Source organism: Chelon labrosus, assembly GCF_963514085.1.
Source record: "Chelon labrosus genome assembly, chromosome: 20".
In the NCBI taxonomy this organism is placed as follows: Eukaryota; Metazoa; Chordata; class Actinopteri; order Mugiliformes; family Mugilidae; genus Chelon; species Chelon labrosus.
In genome coordinates, this window is record NC_140353.1 from 19969969 (window position 1) to 19987523 (window position 17555).

General features: G+C 42.8%; 1 protein-coding gene across 1 annotated transcript in view; it reads right to left on the reverse strand.

Annotated features, from left to right (window-relative positions):
• Window positions 1–8392: 8392 nt before the first annotated feature.
• babam2 (BRISC and BRCA1 A complex member 2) overlaps window positions 8393–17555 on the reverse strand; it is an 86629-nt gene continuing 77466 nt past the window's right edge. Inside the window, exons 9-12 of the mRNA XM_084569005.1 lie at window positions 13238–13308; window positions 12683–12765; window positions 12419–12572; window positions 8393–10219 (exon numbers count right to left, since the gene is read on the reverse strand). Coding sequence (XP_084425131.1) covers window positions 10156–10219; window positions 12419–12572; window positions 12683–12765; window positions 13238–13308 — 372 coding nt within the window. The 3' untranslated portion in view covers window positions 8393–10155. The remainder of the gene's footprint in view (window positions 10220–12418; window positions 12573–12682; window positions 12766–13237; window positions 13309–17555) is intronic.

A 17555-nucleotide genomic window follows, 5' to 3' on the forward strand; every position in this document is an offset into this window, starting at 1 on the left:
ATGGTCAAAAAGTCAAAATACTACAGTATATGACAACTGAGTGCAGTGTACGGTGAGTTAACTACTCCCAATCACACCTCCGAATGCATCTCTCTGCACAGGCTCAAAACCAGAACAGCTAAACCACCTAAACCACCTTCGTCCTCGCTGTGCTCACAGTATGTTTCTCGATTGTCAGTTTTATTTTTTGTCACTCCATTAGCCAGAAGAAATGCCATTAATTCATTAGTGTTATCTCAGTTGGAGTGTTGTTCAGTTACAGTACATGGTCTGCTGATAATATCCATCCATCATCCATTACCGCTCATCCTCAAGAGGGGTTGTGGGGGTACGCCCTGGACAGTTCGCCGTCTATGGATAATAATAAAGTATTTAACAGACTTCCACTAAGCCAAAACAAGGTAGTCAAGTTAAGATATTAATATTATTAACATAGTGCCTGACACAATAGTAGAATTAGCTTAATCTCCATCTTTAAGAAATAAACACTCTCTCAAAGCAGCATGGACTCTTCATTTCTATACATAATATGACGATATTTAAGGCAGCACTACTTTCAGCCACTGTTTTACAAGATACCTTTATAAATGCTGACACGCGCATTTCCAATCTATTTTGAGGTTAAAAACCACAGGAACAGCAGCACCCACTGTGACACACTGCTACAGTGGCTCTAAAGCAATAGGTCAGCCCACAGTCATGATGTCTTAAGATATTGCACAAGAGGTGCAGTATGATTTTCCCCTTGTCAACTGACATTTCAAGTAAGTCGAGTTTGGGTGTGTGTCAGAAATCAATGCCGCTAACCAGCTTTTGAACTGAGATGTAATGGAAATTAAGCACTGGAAAGTATAAATAAATATGAGATGATGTTCCCTTTTTTAACTGGAAAACATGTTGTGTAACATAACACTTGAACTATAGAGCCTATTATATTTATCATTTTAAAGCTTAATTAATATCCAGCAGTTGCTCTTTTTGGTGGCTCTTTGTCTTCGGGAAGATTAAATAACCGCATACTTTATAAAATGCTGATATAAATGTTATTTGGACAACACTGTTATACAGTCAAGCAAACACATAGTATCAGTGATTGATTGGTGATCTGAGCTGAAACAGGAAAAGAAATGGCTGTTCCGAAATGATTAGCTCCCTGACAATTAACAGTTACTTCTGAGTTGCTCCTCCCTGACTAGGTTGGGGCACTTCAGCCCATCGCCTTTAGTCAAATTGTTCCAGCTCATCCAAATAATTAGGTTTCATGGAGAATAACTTTGAGATCCCTCCGTACATTCTCAACAGGATTGGTGCCCAAGTTTTGGACCAACTTTAATGTCTGTGTCGGACATCCTCTCACCGAAAGAAGCAGGGTTTCCTTCAAACTCTCACAGCCATCCCCAGCAGGATGCAGCCTGACACAGACACACACACAAAAAGGCTTTAGCAACAACTCAAAAAACATGAAGAACAGCACAAGGTGTTGACCTGGCCGCCAAATTCACTAGATCCCAAACTGATCAAGTATCTGTGGGATGATCCACAGAGAACCCTTCCCTCAACCCATAGGACCCAAAGGCCCCCACTAACAACATTCTGTTGCCAGACACCACAGGACACCCTCAGAAGGCCCTACACAATATTAGGAAGGTGGTAATCTTCGTTCCCAGTGTCTGAAGCATGTTTACCCCTTCCTTTATGGTTAAATCCAAACAAAAGCAACATCCATGTGCCCTAACATGTTCCAAACGGTCACTAGTCAAGAGACCAATGTTCTTTGGCGATGACCTTTAAGCCCACCATGAGGAAGAGTCCTCCTTGGTAGCCCGGATGATGCCAGTTCAGGTGTGTTTTTGAGACAATGTGTCACCTTGAACTTTGCAATGATGTGACATATAACTGTTCTAGACCACAGTGATACGTTCGGAAATGGCAGCAGAGCAGTTTCCCCTTAACATGTACAACCACTGCTTTCTTTCTGAGGTCCAGACTTATTTCTTTGCATCATAAAATGACTTTTCAGGGAGGCTCCCAATCTGGGCTTCAAGTGTTTCTGGGCCTGTTCATTTTCCTGTAGACATCTGAAGGCTCAGTTTGCTGCATTTTCACACAGGGGTTAAGAACTTCCTAAAAGCTTTATGAATGATGTTAACACTGGATGTAACTTTAGGAAAATGTTCCATAACTCCATCGGGAGGTTGTAATTTTAAACGTACTGATGGACCAACAGCTTTCCCAAGAGATGATGGGAAGTTTTCGGTCTGAGTAATTTGGAGCGGGAAAGGGACAAATTTGGGCGGTGGTATAGAGTTGACTGACAACTAAGCAGCAATCACCACTGACTGACTGTGGTGCACAGAGACGCTTGATACGTATTCAAGATAAACACACTGAAACAGCACTCTTTCAGCTTTAATGTCTTCTTAATGAAGCAGCAAAGTGCCACAAAGCACATTAGAGCTAGTAATCAGTTGTGAGCGTCACTGGTCAAACAGAAATGTGGAATTGCGGGGAGGAATGTGAAGGAGGGAGGCGGGGGGTGGGGTGGGGGGGTGGTTGATCTTCTTCCTGGGGTCGACTCCTCCGGTGCGTCCATTCCTTCCGGCTCAATGGAGGCTTAATGTGAGTGTGGAAAAGTGGAAAATTTAATTAGGCTGCCAAGGGGGGTTTGTGTCACTTGGCACGAGCCGTCCCCCCACTCTCCCACTCCCTCCCCCGCCCGCGACCACCATCAACACCCCCCACTTCCTCTCTCTCCCCCTCCCCACCGCCTCCTCTCCCACCCTCACTCGCCCTTTGCTCTTATCTCATTTGCTGACAATCCCAGTGTTTGCGCCTCTTTTTGTACTTTTACCCATAATCCTCAGGGCCGTGACCCACTGGGCCACGGGAGCAGATAGAGGTCAACAGTTTTACAGCTGCACGGAGGATGTGAAGCGGGTGAGACCTGATGTGTGGATACGCTGGAGCTGTGTGCCTGCTGCATGGGCAGAAGGGCAAACGTGCTGATTAGCATTTTTATATTTATTTATATGTCGCTGCTGTGTGTGACATTACAACCAGCCACTCCACAGAACCTCCGTGCTTCGTTTAAGGCTGCTATTGGGCTTTGTTGTTGTTTTTCTAAACACGGTGGCAAAGCCGCACGTGAAACTGAAAGGAAGTGACAGCTCGCTACAAGTGCACTGCTACACGACGAGATGTGGTTTTGTGTCTTCTAGAGTCTCACCGTTGTTGAGCACATCTTATGACAGCCTCAAATTTTTAATAAATTGACACATTTAACTTAAAGGTTGGACGTTTGACATACTTTTCTTTTTGGGGCCTTTTCTGTTGGTCTGGCATGGCCGGGCTTTCCCTGTTTGGGTTCCAGGGGCAGAAATTTGCTGTTGGGCCCCCTTCTACCTACAACAGTGTATGCTCTCTCACCTCCAAATTCCCAGCATGTACAGTGCACGGAAGGGTAATAGAAAAAAATAATACAGCCTGACCACTTGATTGCATCTTCGTGGATATTGTCCTTCATCAGTGCAAAGAATTGTTTTCCAAGCTAGAGTTTCTGCATGAAAACTCTAGCTCAGCTGAGCCCATACAAAATTTGCATGACTAATAGGCGGTTTAGACTTCTGCGTTAAGTTGACGCAGAAGCTACGGCAACAACGCAGACCCCTACGCAGACAGTGCGCAGACCCTAGTGTCGTAGCTGATGTGCACCTCCCTAGAAATTTAACTAAGCGCCGCGGTGACGTAGACCGCAAGAGCTGTGATTGGTCCGCTTGGTTGTAGTGCATTTCTGCTTCAACACTGAAGAGTTTGGGTGGCATTGTTACAGAGCGAGCCAGACTGACGAGCATACAGACTACGTGCGTCTTTTCCAATTTTCTTGTAGGGGGGACAATGGAGAGAACGCCTTTTGGGTCGAGGTGCATAACGTGGTGCACAGACCGGCTCTATTCCTAAGGGCTTTCACCGTTCTAAAAGCCATACTTTAAGAGTAAATATTCTGTTTATTTGTATGTGCATGGACAAGTTTCTTTCTTTTATTTTGATTGTGCTAACCTGACCGCCATTATTTCACTTTGTGGGGGTATAAAATGGTTAGAAATATGTACGTACAACACGTAGGCTGCAAGTACACAATGAACATGTACACTCCCTCCCACTGTACAAAACAAAGGCAAAAGCATCTTCAGAAATGTGTGCAGCTGTTTCTATGCTCATTATGACACAGTGACCTGGGAGGCTGACACATGGTGTGAAGGTCCAGCCCAAAACTGGAGCACATCTGAATTCAGCTCAGCTGCAACAAACTTGACTCTGGACGCTGGTGGAAACATTGTTCTGCATTTCGCTATTTACTTGATCTGGAATCCAGGTGTTGTACCAGCTGCAGTGTGACATTTCAGTAGAAGATTTTGTTTCGTAGCATTTGTCAGACGTTAGGCAAAATAGGCAGATAATGTTCAGCTTGATTTTCATGCAAATCATGTAAATCAGAACTAACATTCAGACGTCATACCAAACTGACGCCTGGGCCTCGCCTCATCACGTGGCTGCCTCACATCCGCTCAGGCTCAAAAGAAAACTTTCCCTCAACTCATCAGGAAACATGCTCATCCCCTGTGCACTCTTCCAACTTATGGATATTTATTTTTTGGAAGGGAGGGAAGCGAAGCAGAGGGAAGCTGGAGAAGGCGGCGGTCGTGGCGGCGGCGGCGGCGGAGGGATGAAGGAGTCTTGTCACATTACATGCACCTGTCTGCGTGCGTCTTCACTTGCCGCTGTCATCTCACCTGACAGGTCTATCAGTGTCCACGGCTGATCAGAACGCGTCCCTCCGCCTGACAGGCTGAACCGACAGCGCGGCAATCCAGACTGACAGCTCCTCAGGTAGCTGGTGGAGGGTGGAGGGGAGGAAAAGCGGGAGAGGGAGGAATCTGGGAGAGGGGGGGTGAGAGGCAAGGGGGAGGCCACGAATCGAGAGGAGTAAATTAAAGTGAGTAAACACCCTGAACTAGTCGGCGCAGCATGACTGATGTTGATGCTGCTTTCTCTGATTTCACTGAACCATCTGATAATAAAGTCATTCTGGGGTAATGCTTGGTAAATGAGTGACTGTTGCCAAACATCACCTTTAAAAACTCCATTATATCTCAGAATCCTCTATCTGAGGAAACGCGGGGTGCCAGTTGGAGTATTTTTAAGCAAATTGAATCCCATCTTTTACGACAATTACACTCATTGAACAGAGGCCAAACAGCTTGCTTAACGCAGGGGAACAGAGGGCTGTATTCCAGAGAAAAAAAACACCTGCGGGATGTGCTTTGGTTAACCCATGAAAGGTTTAAATCATGTGTCTATGATCACACCCAAGGGGAAATGAGGAGGAAGTCCCCCCCGTCTCCCCTCCCCATCCAACGCCACAACCTGCTCCCTTCCAACTCTGCGATTTCACCCTCTTCCACAAAAGTCTGTCTTTATCTTGTCAAAAGCGAAAAACAAGCCCATCCACAACGCCCCGGCAACACGAGGACGAGACAAAACGGGAAAAAGTACAAGCTCCGGAGCGAAGGCTCATTTGATCAGCTTAGCTACGCTCTCCTGGCTTCTCGTGTATGAGGAGTAATTAGCAATTAACAATCAGGGTTTAACTAGATCCAGTTATTATCTGTAAGCAAGAAGCAGGGGGAGAAAAATATCTGCCACTTTGACATGGGAGTGCAGAAGAATTTCCATACTCCTTGAGTTTTATAAAAAAAAAAAAAAGAGAGAAGAAGAAGAGTGAGGGACCCGAGCAGTAATTCTCACATTTTCACGACATCTCTGGGCCATTTTTTTTTTTTCTCAAATTCCCAGATCAAACAGGCTGTAACAAAAGGCCCCAAATCCCCCCTCCGCTCTCCTCCTCCTGCTCTCTCTTTCCAAAATTAGTTAAGCCTCTCAGCTCCATCATCCTCAACATGGCTCGCATCAACAACCCTACGCTGCCTCGCAAATGCAGCGTAGCCTCTGAAATCCACCCCTCCCCATCCTCCCTCTGTCCATATACTCAAAACGAGGAGAGGGGGCGAGGGGAAGTTAACTCCCCATATGTCATTGCGAGTTTGAACTCAAAAAACAAACTATGCGACGTCCCCCGACTTCACCTCCTCTTCCTTCTTTCACTTCGCGGACCGTCTTCTTTTTTTGTTGTTGTCCGGGGTAATGCGTTAAGTCAAAAGGCAGCGGTACAAAAAAAAATAAAGGGGGAACAAGATGCAGGCGAGGCTGACAGATTGGACATTCGGACACAGTGACAGGCGAGGGAAGTAAACAATCTCCAATGAGGCGCCTGTCCGCCTGCACCACTCTCTGACATATTCAGGCCTTTTGGATTCTCCTTGTTTCCCTCCGATTACCTCATCCTCGCTACTGCCCAGGCTATTTACCATCTCAGCTCGCAACGTGGTGATTCAGGATTTTCAATCACACTCTCCCTCCTTTATTTTATTTAAAAAAAATTCTGTTATCATTCTTGCATGCACACTCCCTGCGCCCCGTGCCTGCAACTTTGTCCGCCTCCGACATTCCTCTTTTTCGACTCTTGAAAAGTTTCTGGCGACTAGCCCGACTTGTGAGGTGAGGTGGGGTGAGCGGTGCCAAGAGCTAACTCTGGGTTATTGCCCGGGAAGGTGCTCGTCGCTGAGCTTTAAGTGATCCTGTTTCACACACTTGTCAGTTCTCCAGGCTGGCAGGTCCTTACTGCCTTCAAGCTAGCTACTTACAGGGTTGTCACCGGGGCTGTTAATGTTAATCTAATGCTAACATTCATGTTTGCCAGCTCTCTTGAGCTGGGGACACCTGTTTCTGAATAGACAGGCCTCCACTGGATGCTTAACTGTGGCTCGGGTTAGGTTAGCTGTCCCACAATTGGTAAGGCTGTAGTGGAAATGGATTTCTTCTCACCTTCCAGCCATACAGTGGAGGAAAAAACTTCAATTGAAATACCACTCGGCGCATCTTCAATCTAGTCTCAGTCCAGCAAAGCGTGAACAAAGGCCAGGGCCTCCAAAAAAATAAAAAATAAAAAAAACCCTGCCTCATCAATTTAATCACCCCTCGTCCAAAGATTCCAAGCTAATTATTCCAGCCTTTAATTATTCCATCCGACTGTCGTTGAGATCTCTTAAAGACGGCCGGATTAGTGGATTTGGAGCATTAGCTCGGAGGGTTGGCAGACCTCTGCACCGTGATTCAGGGGAGGCTGAGAAACGCATCTTCAAAAGGTACCTTGAGCCGCACCTTCACGGGATCATTAACACGGGATAAATCCATGTTAAGTTGCTTAAAAGCGTGTAAAGGTGAGCCATGTTCAGGCGCAGGCACTTAGGATGGAGGAGGCTAAGTAAACGTGACTTCAGCATAGCAAGAGTGACACAGTTTGAGCCACTTTGGAAGGAAATGTTTACGACCTCCTTAAAGGGCTCATGTCAACTTGGGTCAACATGACGGACGAACACTTCAGGAGTGAATGCTTGTCCTTGGATTCTACGTTTGTGTACTTTACTTTCTGCAATGTCATGGTCTGCATTCAAGGAGGGTATTTAAGCCAAGATTTACAGCAAATGATTCAGTCACTCTTTGTGTTTCAACTAATGTAAAGCAACATTTGTGATTTAGCATGGTTGGGTTCAGGCACAGAGCTAGTCCCACACCGAGATTCAACTCCACTGAAAATCAATTGGTACCTTTTGAGCGGGATGTCTCGCTCCGGCTGTCAAGTTTAAACTATTCTTTGCTCTTGCTCGTTAAAGATGCTACCCATCATGCCGCTATCCCTCCTTTGAACTCGCCTCATCTCAAACATCCCTCCTCCCCCTCAGCTCTCCAAAATGAGAGCAGCTCGTCCCGCGGCTGACAACAGAAATGTTTTTGAAAGCAGGTCGGGAAAGGTTAGGGGAAGAAACATGGAGCGGGGCAGTGAAAAAGACAAAAAGAATCTTGCTTTTTAATTTTTTTTTTATTAAGAGTCTTGATGCTATTAAATGCCCCAGATACATTCACCCTATAGTTCTCGATTGGACTTGACAGTTGCTGCATTACCAACAATAAATATAGCAAAGGGCTGTGCCTTAGGCCAGCGAGGACCCCTAACTATGACCCTCATATTTAATGATGAAAACAAGCAAGCACACACTCTGCCTCGCTCAAGCACACACGTGCACAACTGCGCATCGGCGTGTGTGAACACACACTCATCCTCTCTGTGCTGTGGCTCCACATTACACAAGCACACTGGGAGGCTGCAAAAGAAAAAAACAGCAGCGTCTTGGGCTTGGAAATGAATTAGAGATATTAAGGTGTTCACTTGAACATGCATCCACATACAGAGTCATTTTAGAATTTGTTAGCCAGCAAAAAAAGAAGGAGTAACATGTTATTCGTGGTACATGTTCAGCTTTTGTATTTGGCCACACTAGCAGCATGGCCTTGATGAACATCAGCTAATTTGGTAGAGGCATTCAGTGGATGCTAATGAATTTGTTCACCCCGACTTATCATTCATTAGTTATTTTTCATTTGCCAGACTTGGAAACAGCATTGATGTTCTCCATAACTGGCAAAGTAATTATCGAGAACTATAACACATTTAATTTTCAGCTCTGCTTTGTGAATAGTGTTATATAATTGGCAAATGTTACCATGCTAACATTTTAAACTTGAATAGCGCACACACGTGATGATTAATATAGTACTTGAGTAACTAAGTTCTGTATATTGAGACAGCGATAAATAAATGCGATCTGGTTCTTCATCCGAGTGCTGCTTGGAATTAGAGAATAAACATGACCGGTGGTGATCCTAGTTCCCGGGGGGAGCCCAAGCCAAGACATGTTGATGCTATCCTTCTCTCAGTCCAAACTAGTGAAATCTATAGTAGGGTGGACAGAAAGAGCCCTCCATGGGGGGGTCGTGGAGTATGCATGTAGGGCCATCAAAAGTTGAAGTGGGGTTCATGGTTATGTTGCAAAATATGCCAATAGTTAGCCTTCTGGGGGGACCCCTTCTAATATTTTCTTTTTATGAGGTCATAAACATTTGCTTGGTTTGCTTAATCCTTCATCCTCTCCTCAAGTTATTTTTCTGTTAGTATCTTTTACAACAGACTTGATAGCAGACTCTAAACAGCTCACCTCTCTGATGGCAGCCGTTTTGTTGCAAACAAATTCAACTCCACGGCGCTCAGAGCATTCGCATGAATGACTAGGTCGCTGTTACTCTTCTGTCCATCACTACATAAAGGCCGCCCAAACTATTTGATTTAACTGCTGGTCTGGCAACCATGATGTAAACCAAACATAATGCAATGACACACTGTCAGGGTATGCACATTCTTTTTACTGGATAGAAATTCTGAGAAACACGTTTGTCAGTAACAGAGCAGTCAATTTGTCAGTAAAAGACTTCACAAATAACACATACGACATTTTAATGATTCAAAATGGAAGTTGCAGGTCAATTTAAAATTCATAGTGGAGCCAAACATGACAAATCACGTGAGTGAAAAAGAAGCGAACAGTAAACAAAGACATTTTGCATTGTCCGGACAGCTCTTTGTAATGTTCATGTATGCTAATACGCTAATATGTGTTCACTTCACAGTATCTCTGGATGGAGTGTTGTGAGTCAAGTCATCTGTGGCTTGAAGCCAGGCGTCACTGGCGAAACACAACAATACAACACTACTTACTGTTAGATCCAACAGACTAATTGTACAGTACTGGATGTCAAATTAAGCTTCTGCCAGAGTTTGGAGTTTCTTTTCAAAATAAAGGCCTTTTACAGTGCTGGAAATAGTTCGAATCAATTGTGACTGGGCCTGACTTTCGGCTGCAGCGTGCTGCAGCGCCTGTACGACTACATTCTACAGTAAAAAGGCTGCTTTCTACAACTACAATTAAAATGTGAAGGTACTGACCAAGAAGCAGTAATTTTGAGATGGGATTCACAGAGTCTGTGCAGGAAGCACACCGTCATTCTCACTGTACTGTTGCACTACAGTACACTTCACAGATGCGCACACTCATATACAGGTGCACAATGGCACGCACAAACACACACTCACAAAGACACTCCCACAGGCAGCTCTCCAGGCATGTCATTAAGCGAAAGAGTGTACTAGAGTTTTCCATTGGCAAAGGCCCCCTCTTGGAACTGAGGGATGAAGCTCTTGAAGTATGCCCTGAGAGTGGGTGAGAGAGAGAGTGAGAGAGAGAGAGAGAGAGAGAGAGAGAGAGAGAGAGAGAGAGAGAGGGAAAGTATGTCAGATAAAGCAAAATGTGACAATAATTGTGTTTCCAACAAATCCAGTGGGTCACTCCTAGGCTCAGTGTGCATCAAGGCGTAAATAAAAAGCGGAATGTTTTTACTTGGTGAAGATGATACATAGCTCTACACTGCAATGGTATTCAGCCTCAACCTTGAACATGTTTGCATCAGGATAGACTTTAGGCGGTTTGGAAAATGCACCTAATTGCCTTGGTGCCAAATTTAAGGGGGAAGACTGAAGATGAAGCCGGATCCTCCAGCTGGGTTGTAATAAAGTCTGGAAGCAAGGGCGTCGCAGCTAACCTGGCATTGTCTAAAGGTAAAAGAATGCAGCTGCCAGCACCTCAGAGCCTGGCAATTGAACATGTCATATCTTATTTGTTCCATACGAAGAGATAAGTGACGCTGTCTCTTGTCTAGACCTCTTAAGCTTACAAACTATATTTTTCAATAGACTACATCTCAGGGAGGAAGAATTTGCACAAAGGGCGTGTACGATTTCAATATTTAATACATTCATGTTCTTCTAGCAAAATTTGACTGACATTGTAATGCAAGTTCATTCTTACTGCAGCTGAGTATGCAGTTGGCTAGTTTCTCGCTTAGCTAGCAGAGTGGTTGGCCAGAGAGTAGATTGCTATAGAGTTAGCAAAACAGGAAATGAAAGGGAGGAGTTTCAGTGTAAATTTTATAAACGAATAAATAAAGAGTGAGAAATATTGGTATTTTTCATGACAGAAGCCACTGTGTATATATAAAAAAGGTAAGTTCTAGAATTAAAAAAAGTGCTCCGCCCAAATCGTCATTTAGCTGTTTGCTAATGGAATATTTCAATGCTAATGTTGCCCGTGTTGACCCAGGCGGTAAACAGGATTTTAGTGAACAGGTAAGGGAATTATCTTCTGAAGGCTACTTGGGAGGAGAAGTGGCTAGCTAGTGCGCTAATGCTAATGCTAATGCTAATGCAAATGCTAACGCTAACGCTAAAGAAGGACCAAGGAGAGGGGCTCCATTCAAACGACTGGAGCTCAGGAATGATCACATTAAGTGGATAGTGGGCAGAGTAAATGATAAAGAACAGGAACAGTGAGCCTTTTACAATAATCTTGTGACTACAGTGTCAGAGACAAAAACTAGGCTAAAATAAACCGAAAAGTAATGACTAAAATTTGACTGAAACTGAGTCAACATCAGGTGCAAATATTAACACAGATGATTTAGAATAGAATAGAACTGTATTAAGGACAAAGAGTTTTCAGTTGAGTTAATTTTTCTTTGGAAATATTTATGGTTCATGCTTTAGGCACCATGAAATTCAATTCAATAATTATATAGCACCAGTAACAATCCAAATGAAGACGTTTTACAGAACACAGAGCCTGCAATCCCCAGAGCAAGCACTAAGGTGAGGTTGGCAAGGAATAACTTGTCTTGCAGGAAATGTTTTTCCTCTTAGGAGGCAAGTGCAAAGTCACCATGACCCGAATCCATAGTGGCCACAATACCGGGAATAAGGCCCAGGTTAAAAAATAATGATAATCAAAATAATAAAATAACAAATACAGTAATTTTCCTTAGCTAGGCCAAAGGTCTCACAGTCAAATTCATGCACATAGGCACGACTAAACAGGCAAGTCAATGTGTATGGAACAAAGTCTACACCAACATAATCTATGGTTCAAACAGATTATGTATTTTTTCCTATAGCCGTTTGTGTCTCAAATATTTACAGCCGCTATTAACCTCTGCCATGCAAGGCGCAAACAATAGATTTGCTCTGATGGGGTCATAGACGTTTATGTGTACTGAGGGTTGGATCAAATCTGTGAATCAATAAATGGCCTGTATGCCACACAGTGTCCACAAAGGGGCCCCTCTCTGTTAAATCTGCTGCATATCATAACAGCACTCTTGATAAATGACCGATCACCAACAGCTTGACAGGGACTTTAAAGGAAAAGGAACACATTCTGCTGCTTCGTGCCCAGTGTATCTGACCTCAACTACGTATGCATATCATGTTTCATGTAGCATGTTTTAATAACGCGTGAAGGTGTTCAGATATTTAAATTCAACATTTAAATAATAAAATCCTAAAGGAGGTTTTACATACTTTGCCCTCTTGGCCATCTCATTGCCGTCCCAGCGCGGGCTGTAGGGGTATGACTTCTGCACCTGAGAATAGAGCTGACCACTGTTGGTGAAGTGATACACAGACTGAAAGGTGAGAGTGGGCTGGTCCCTGGGGAAGTACAGTGGGAGGTCCACTACAGGGTGCAGAGAGACAGAAAGAAGAGAGAGAAAAAGAGGACTGGATTGTAACTCAATCAAAAGCAATCCAAAACATGGCTGAACTGTGTATGTGTAACTTTCCTACCATGCACAAGGAAGCAAAAGTCTTTCCACATGAGTAGAAGGGTGAGTTTTGTGAACCCCTCAGCATCATACTCCACCACCCCTCTGAAATAGATACACAGATTATTAGCTTGACATAGCCAGACTCATATTCTTAACAGAATGTGAATCTGTATTTCATTATGGGGCGTGTTTCAGTTGATGCAGAGAAAAAAAAAAACTTCCTATAACCAACCAGAGCCACAAATCATGTGACGTATGCTGACAAACACAAAGTTGTCAACACAGCAAATTAAGCTTTTGCCGAACCCCATAGAGAGAAGAGCAAAAACCCTGTGCTTCTCAAAAAAAGAAAAAAGGTAACTTTTGTGCAATCTTTGCGATCTTTTACAACAGATGTGATAGTGGACTCTAAACAGCTTGCTTGCAGTTGCCGTTACTCTTCTCCCACAAAACATTTATAGGTGGGGAAGTTGGTCTGGCTTCCAGGCTGATAGATTATAGTCATGTCTCCAAATGAATGGCTAATGAATGCATCCTATGATCACTTCAGCGGAGGATGCAGTCCATGACTCACGTTCCAAAGTGGCTGAGAAAAGCAGCGATGTATTCTCTCCTCTTGTGATAGCCTTGGATGACATACTGCACCTAGACAGAGCAGTAAAAGGTTTAGTACAGGCAGGACACAGAAAAAGCAAACATATTTCAACTGATGGGTTTCTATGAATAATGATAATGGTAAAGAACTTCAGACTTCAGACTATAGCATATATGTTGAAATCTAGACACACCCAGAACTGTATAAATATGTACCAAAGGTCAATGCTGTGGCTCGCCGTACACCCACAGGACGGCCAAGTTGACTGCAGTGAGGTCTGAACGGGCTGGTGTTTGTGACAGACAGCACTTGTCTGTCACAAACCACATCAAAAACGGGTGAAAGGCATATTATATGAGTGGCTTCGACACTCAAAACCATACCAAACAGAGGATGTGAAATACAGTCGGTGGTGACAATCTCACCAGAGAAGTATTGAATGTCTGACGTCATTTTTCTATAATAAATTGTTGACAAAGTTGAATGATAAGGCCTTTCGTCAGCTGTAGTAGCGGAGAGAGAAGTGGAACAGAGGTGTAGCCAGCCAAGAGGTGGATGTGTGCGGATGTGGCAGATATGTACTATGAGCCCTTACCATAAGGGTATCTGGGTGCAGTTTTTAGAATTACTGATTGCATATTTTTACAATGGACCAGTTACTATATTATTAAATGATCATACAATAATTATCATGCACCTGCAAACACCGGATTTTTCTTTCTTCAAACCTCAAGCTTGGTCTATTTTTGTTCAATTTCTGCCTGACAAACACTTCCAAACAAAATCAGTAATCGCTCCACAACTGTAAGCTATTGAATCCGTTCCAAAACCTCTGAACTGCACGAGAAAATGAAGCACAACAATACATTCATTTTAGCCTTAATAGTACTGGCTGGCCATCTGGGTCACTCTGGAGAGCTACTGTAAGTGTGCTGCACTGGGCGACCTTCTCAAAATAGCAGTGGCAGGTCAGGTTTTAATAACTGATGCAGCCTGGCACCGGTACTGCAGAGTGGAAAGGGGCTGAAAAAATACTCACATATTTACACTGTAAGAGTTATTGTTGCAGTAATCATTCTTCCTGCCTACTGGATATGAAGACATCCCTTACTAAAGCATTTCACAGCTAGGATATAAGAACCAAAATCAGACATAATTCTTTAAAGAAATGTGTTAAGACTCAGGAGTCTGAGTTAGTTATATTAAATCAGTATCTTGGGTTATGGTAGAGGGACAGATATATGAAGAGGAAAACTGTATTAACAAAACACATAAAGCTAAATGAGCTAAATTAAGTTAATACACTTGTTTAAACATGTTTTAACTAATTCTAATTCCTGCTTTGCTTATTAGAACACAGATCAGTTTATCCTATGCACAGAAGAGACATAAAGCACTGCGTCACCTCATACTGTATAAAAATAACGCTCAGAAATTAGGGACACAACGGTACATTACATTCACACTTTGGTATAGCAATATAAGCGAGCTGAATGCTTGAGACTCTGGTCTGTGCAATGTCAATGTGAAATTTCAATGTGCAATATCTGATTAGTACTCGACACTGGTACCGTGCAATATATGTGCATAATAAAATCTAACACGTTAACACATATTTATCCCTGCTGCTTTGACCTATTTATTACTGTCGAGTTGTTGTTGAGTGATTTTTTTTGCCTATTTTATAGTGTTTTTTATACTACACTGTCTTCATTTGCTCTGACACCAAACCACATAGGAGATGGCTTTAAACTCTCGCTGTACTGCATGCAATGCATGGACAATAAAATCATTCAGATTCTGATTCTGATTCTGATATACACCTCCGTTTAGGGGTCATGGTTCAGCTGCTATATTTTCATTTGTGAGCAAATCCTGCACGCTGTCAATAAGAAAAAATATATGAGGAGTACAAACATCAAAGATGTCAGCAATATAATTTTCAGACAGGCCATGTGCGCACATTCTAACTGAATTTATATTAGCCATTAAATCCAGCATTGCAATTTTTGCATTATTTGTGTTATGGAACAGCGAGTACAAAGATATCAACAGTCTTCTGGCGTACCGAACCAAACTCTGGTACTGAACGAACGAATATATGTACATTACAAGCCATATTCTGCTTAGTCACATCCTGCTCATACTAAACACAAGTCATAGATTCCAAATGAAATTCAGTAAACTTTTTAGCAGCATATCTTGACCCTTTTTGGAATCAACAGTGTTTTCAAGAATATTTTATGGTATTTTGGCAGGTGACAGTAGAAAGGTACAGAGACAATGAGATGACTTGCAGTTAAGGGTGTAGCTCAGCCTGGAATGAGTTGGGATTACATGTTTATAGTTCTCAGACTGCTGACCTGCAAGAATGGCCTGGCACCAACTGCATTCCTACATATTCTGTTAATGAATGATGAACATCAACTACGTTCTCCCTTCTGTGCTAATGGAAACATGTCCTGTCCACATCTTGTCAGGGTCTTTCAGGTCTGAATTAGGCTTCTTAGGTACAGCTAACCCCCAGTGTGTGTACAGACAAAAAGCAAATGGTGGCAGAACTGTATTATAACAGAGAGTTTTCAGAACACCCCTAGACAGAATGTAAATTATAGCCGGGGACGTAAGTAAGTAATTTTAAGTAATTTTGCGTGTAATCTTTGTACAGGCAAATTTAAATGTCACAAAAGTACTTTTTGCTCTACTATTTGACAGTCAATTAAGCAGGCCTACCATAGAGTTTGTCAAATATAACAAGAAGAGACTGTCTGCTCGAGGTGCTGTGTTACTCTTTTATACAATTCCCCAATTTCAGTCATCATTTTCACATTGAGTCTCCAAAAGATTTTTTCCTGAACATCAACTCTTGATAAAACGTTCAAATCTTTGTTTTTATTTCAAGGCGAAACGCTGGGGTGTTTGTTTTAAACTTGAATAGAGTGATCAATCTTAATTCAGCAAAAGAAAAAAAATGCATGAATAAATGGTTAAAAAATAAGTCAATGAAACAATACGGCAAAAGCATTTCTAATATTTTTACAGCAGCTTTACATTATTATTGTTTCCTCTGTATAGAAATGTTTATGCCATTTTTTTCTCTCAATGACCCTGGCGTTGTTACTGCTCTCTCACCTTTTAATGAATCACATAACCCCTGGCTCCCTTAAGCTAGCAAGCTCAACAAATGTTGTAGTTTGGCCGCTTTCAGGTAAAGCTATTACATAGAGCGTGTAATTCTGGACTGGGGGTTGGGCCTTAGCTTATTACTACAAGCTAGCATAACCGGTTCGATGCCTGTACAAGCAGCAGCATTATTAAGTTAGCCTTTTGCTGCCCTCAAATTATGTCGTGTTTACCATGTTCATATGAACACCACTCTTGTGGTATCTGCAAGTTTGCAAATGGGGTTCACAAGCTGTGACGTGTTTGCTGACACAGTTATTATAAATTGTAATTCAGTCGCATAGTGTTTTCTTTGTAATTTCATAATGCGTCTGAGGAAAATGTTCCCAGACGCTTCATCCTTTTATTTGTTAAGCTGTTAGCCTCTGTGACAGCAACAGCAACAGTTGCCTAGCAGCAAATTTTATGGCTCATTATCATTTTTATTTATTTTTTTATTTTATTCACTTATTATCTTCAAATCAAAAGAGAAGAAGTTCAGTGTTCGCTTGTCTGTTGAGAATCCAGGGCAGGCGAAAAGGGCTGCAGTCAGCCATGTAGCCAAGAAGCTGACTTATAGGCGGTTTATGCTTCTGTGTCAATTTGACGCCATAGCAACGCCGACAGCCCAGACCCTACGCAGACTCTAATGCCGTAGTCTGACACGCACTTCCCCAGAAAAGAAACTACGTGTCATGGCGACACAAACTACAAGAGCTATGATTGGTCCGCTCGGTAGTAGCGTTTTTCTACTAGTGTTTCCGGCTGCTTCTCCATCTCCGCAACTTTCGAATTGATTGTTTTGGATCAATAAAGATGGAACACATCGAGGAAAGGTTAACTGAGGAGGTTCGGAGATACAAACATGCGTATGACTCATCTTAGGCAAAATTACCGCAAAAGTTTCAGTCGCCATTGCTGAAAGTGAAGCAGGAAGTATGAACAAAAATGAACCCAACTGGCAAAAAAGACACAGCGCTCACTAAGGTCTCCAGGACCATCCCAGTGACGCTCTGATTACTGGACTGTATTTGTCTTAAAATGAAACATTCCTTTCATCAAACAATATGAAGCAACTGTATGTAATATCAACGTACTAATGACAACATTCTTTAGAAATTGAGATTGCCATCTG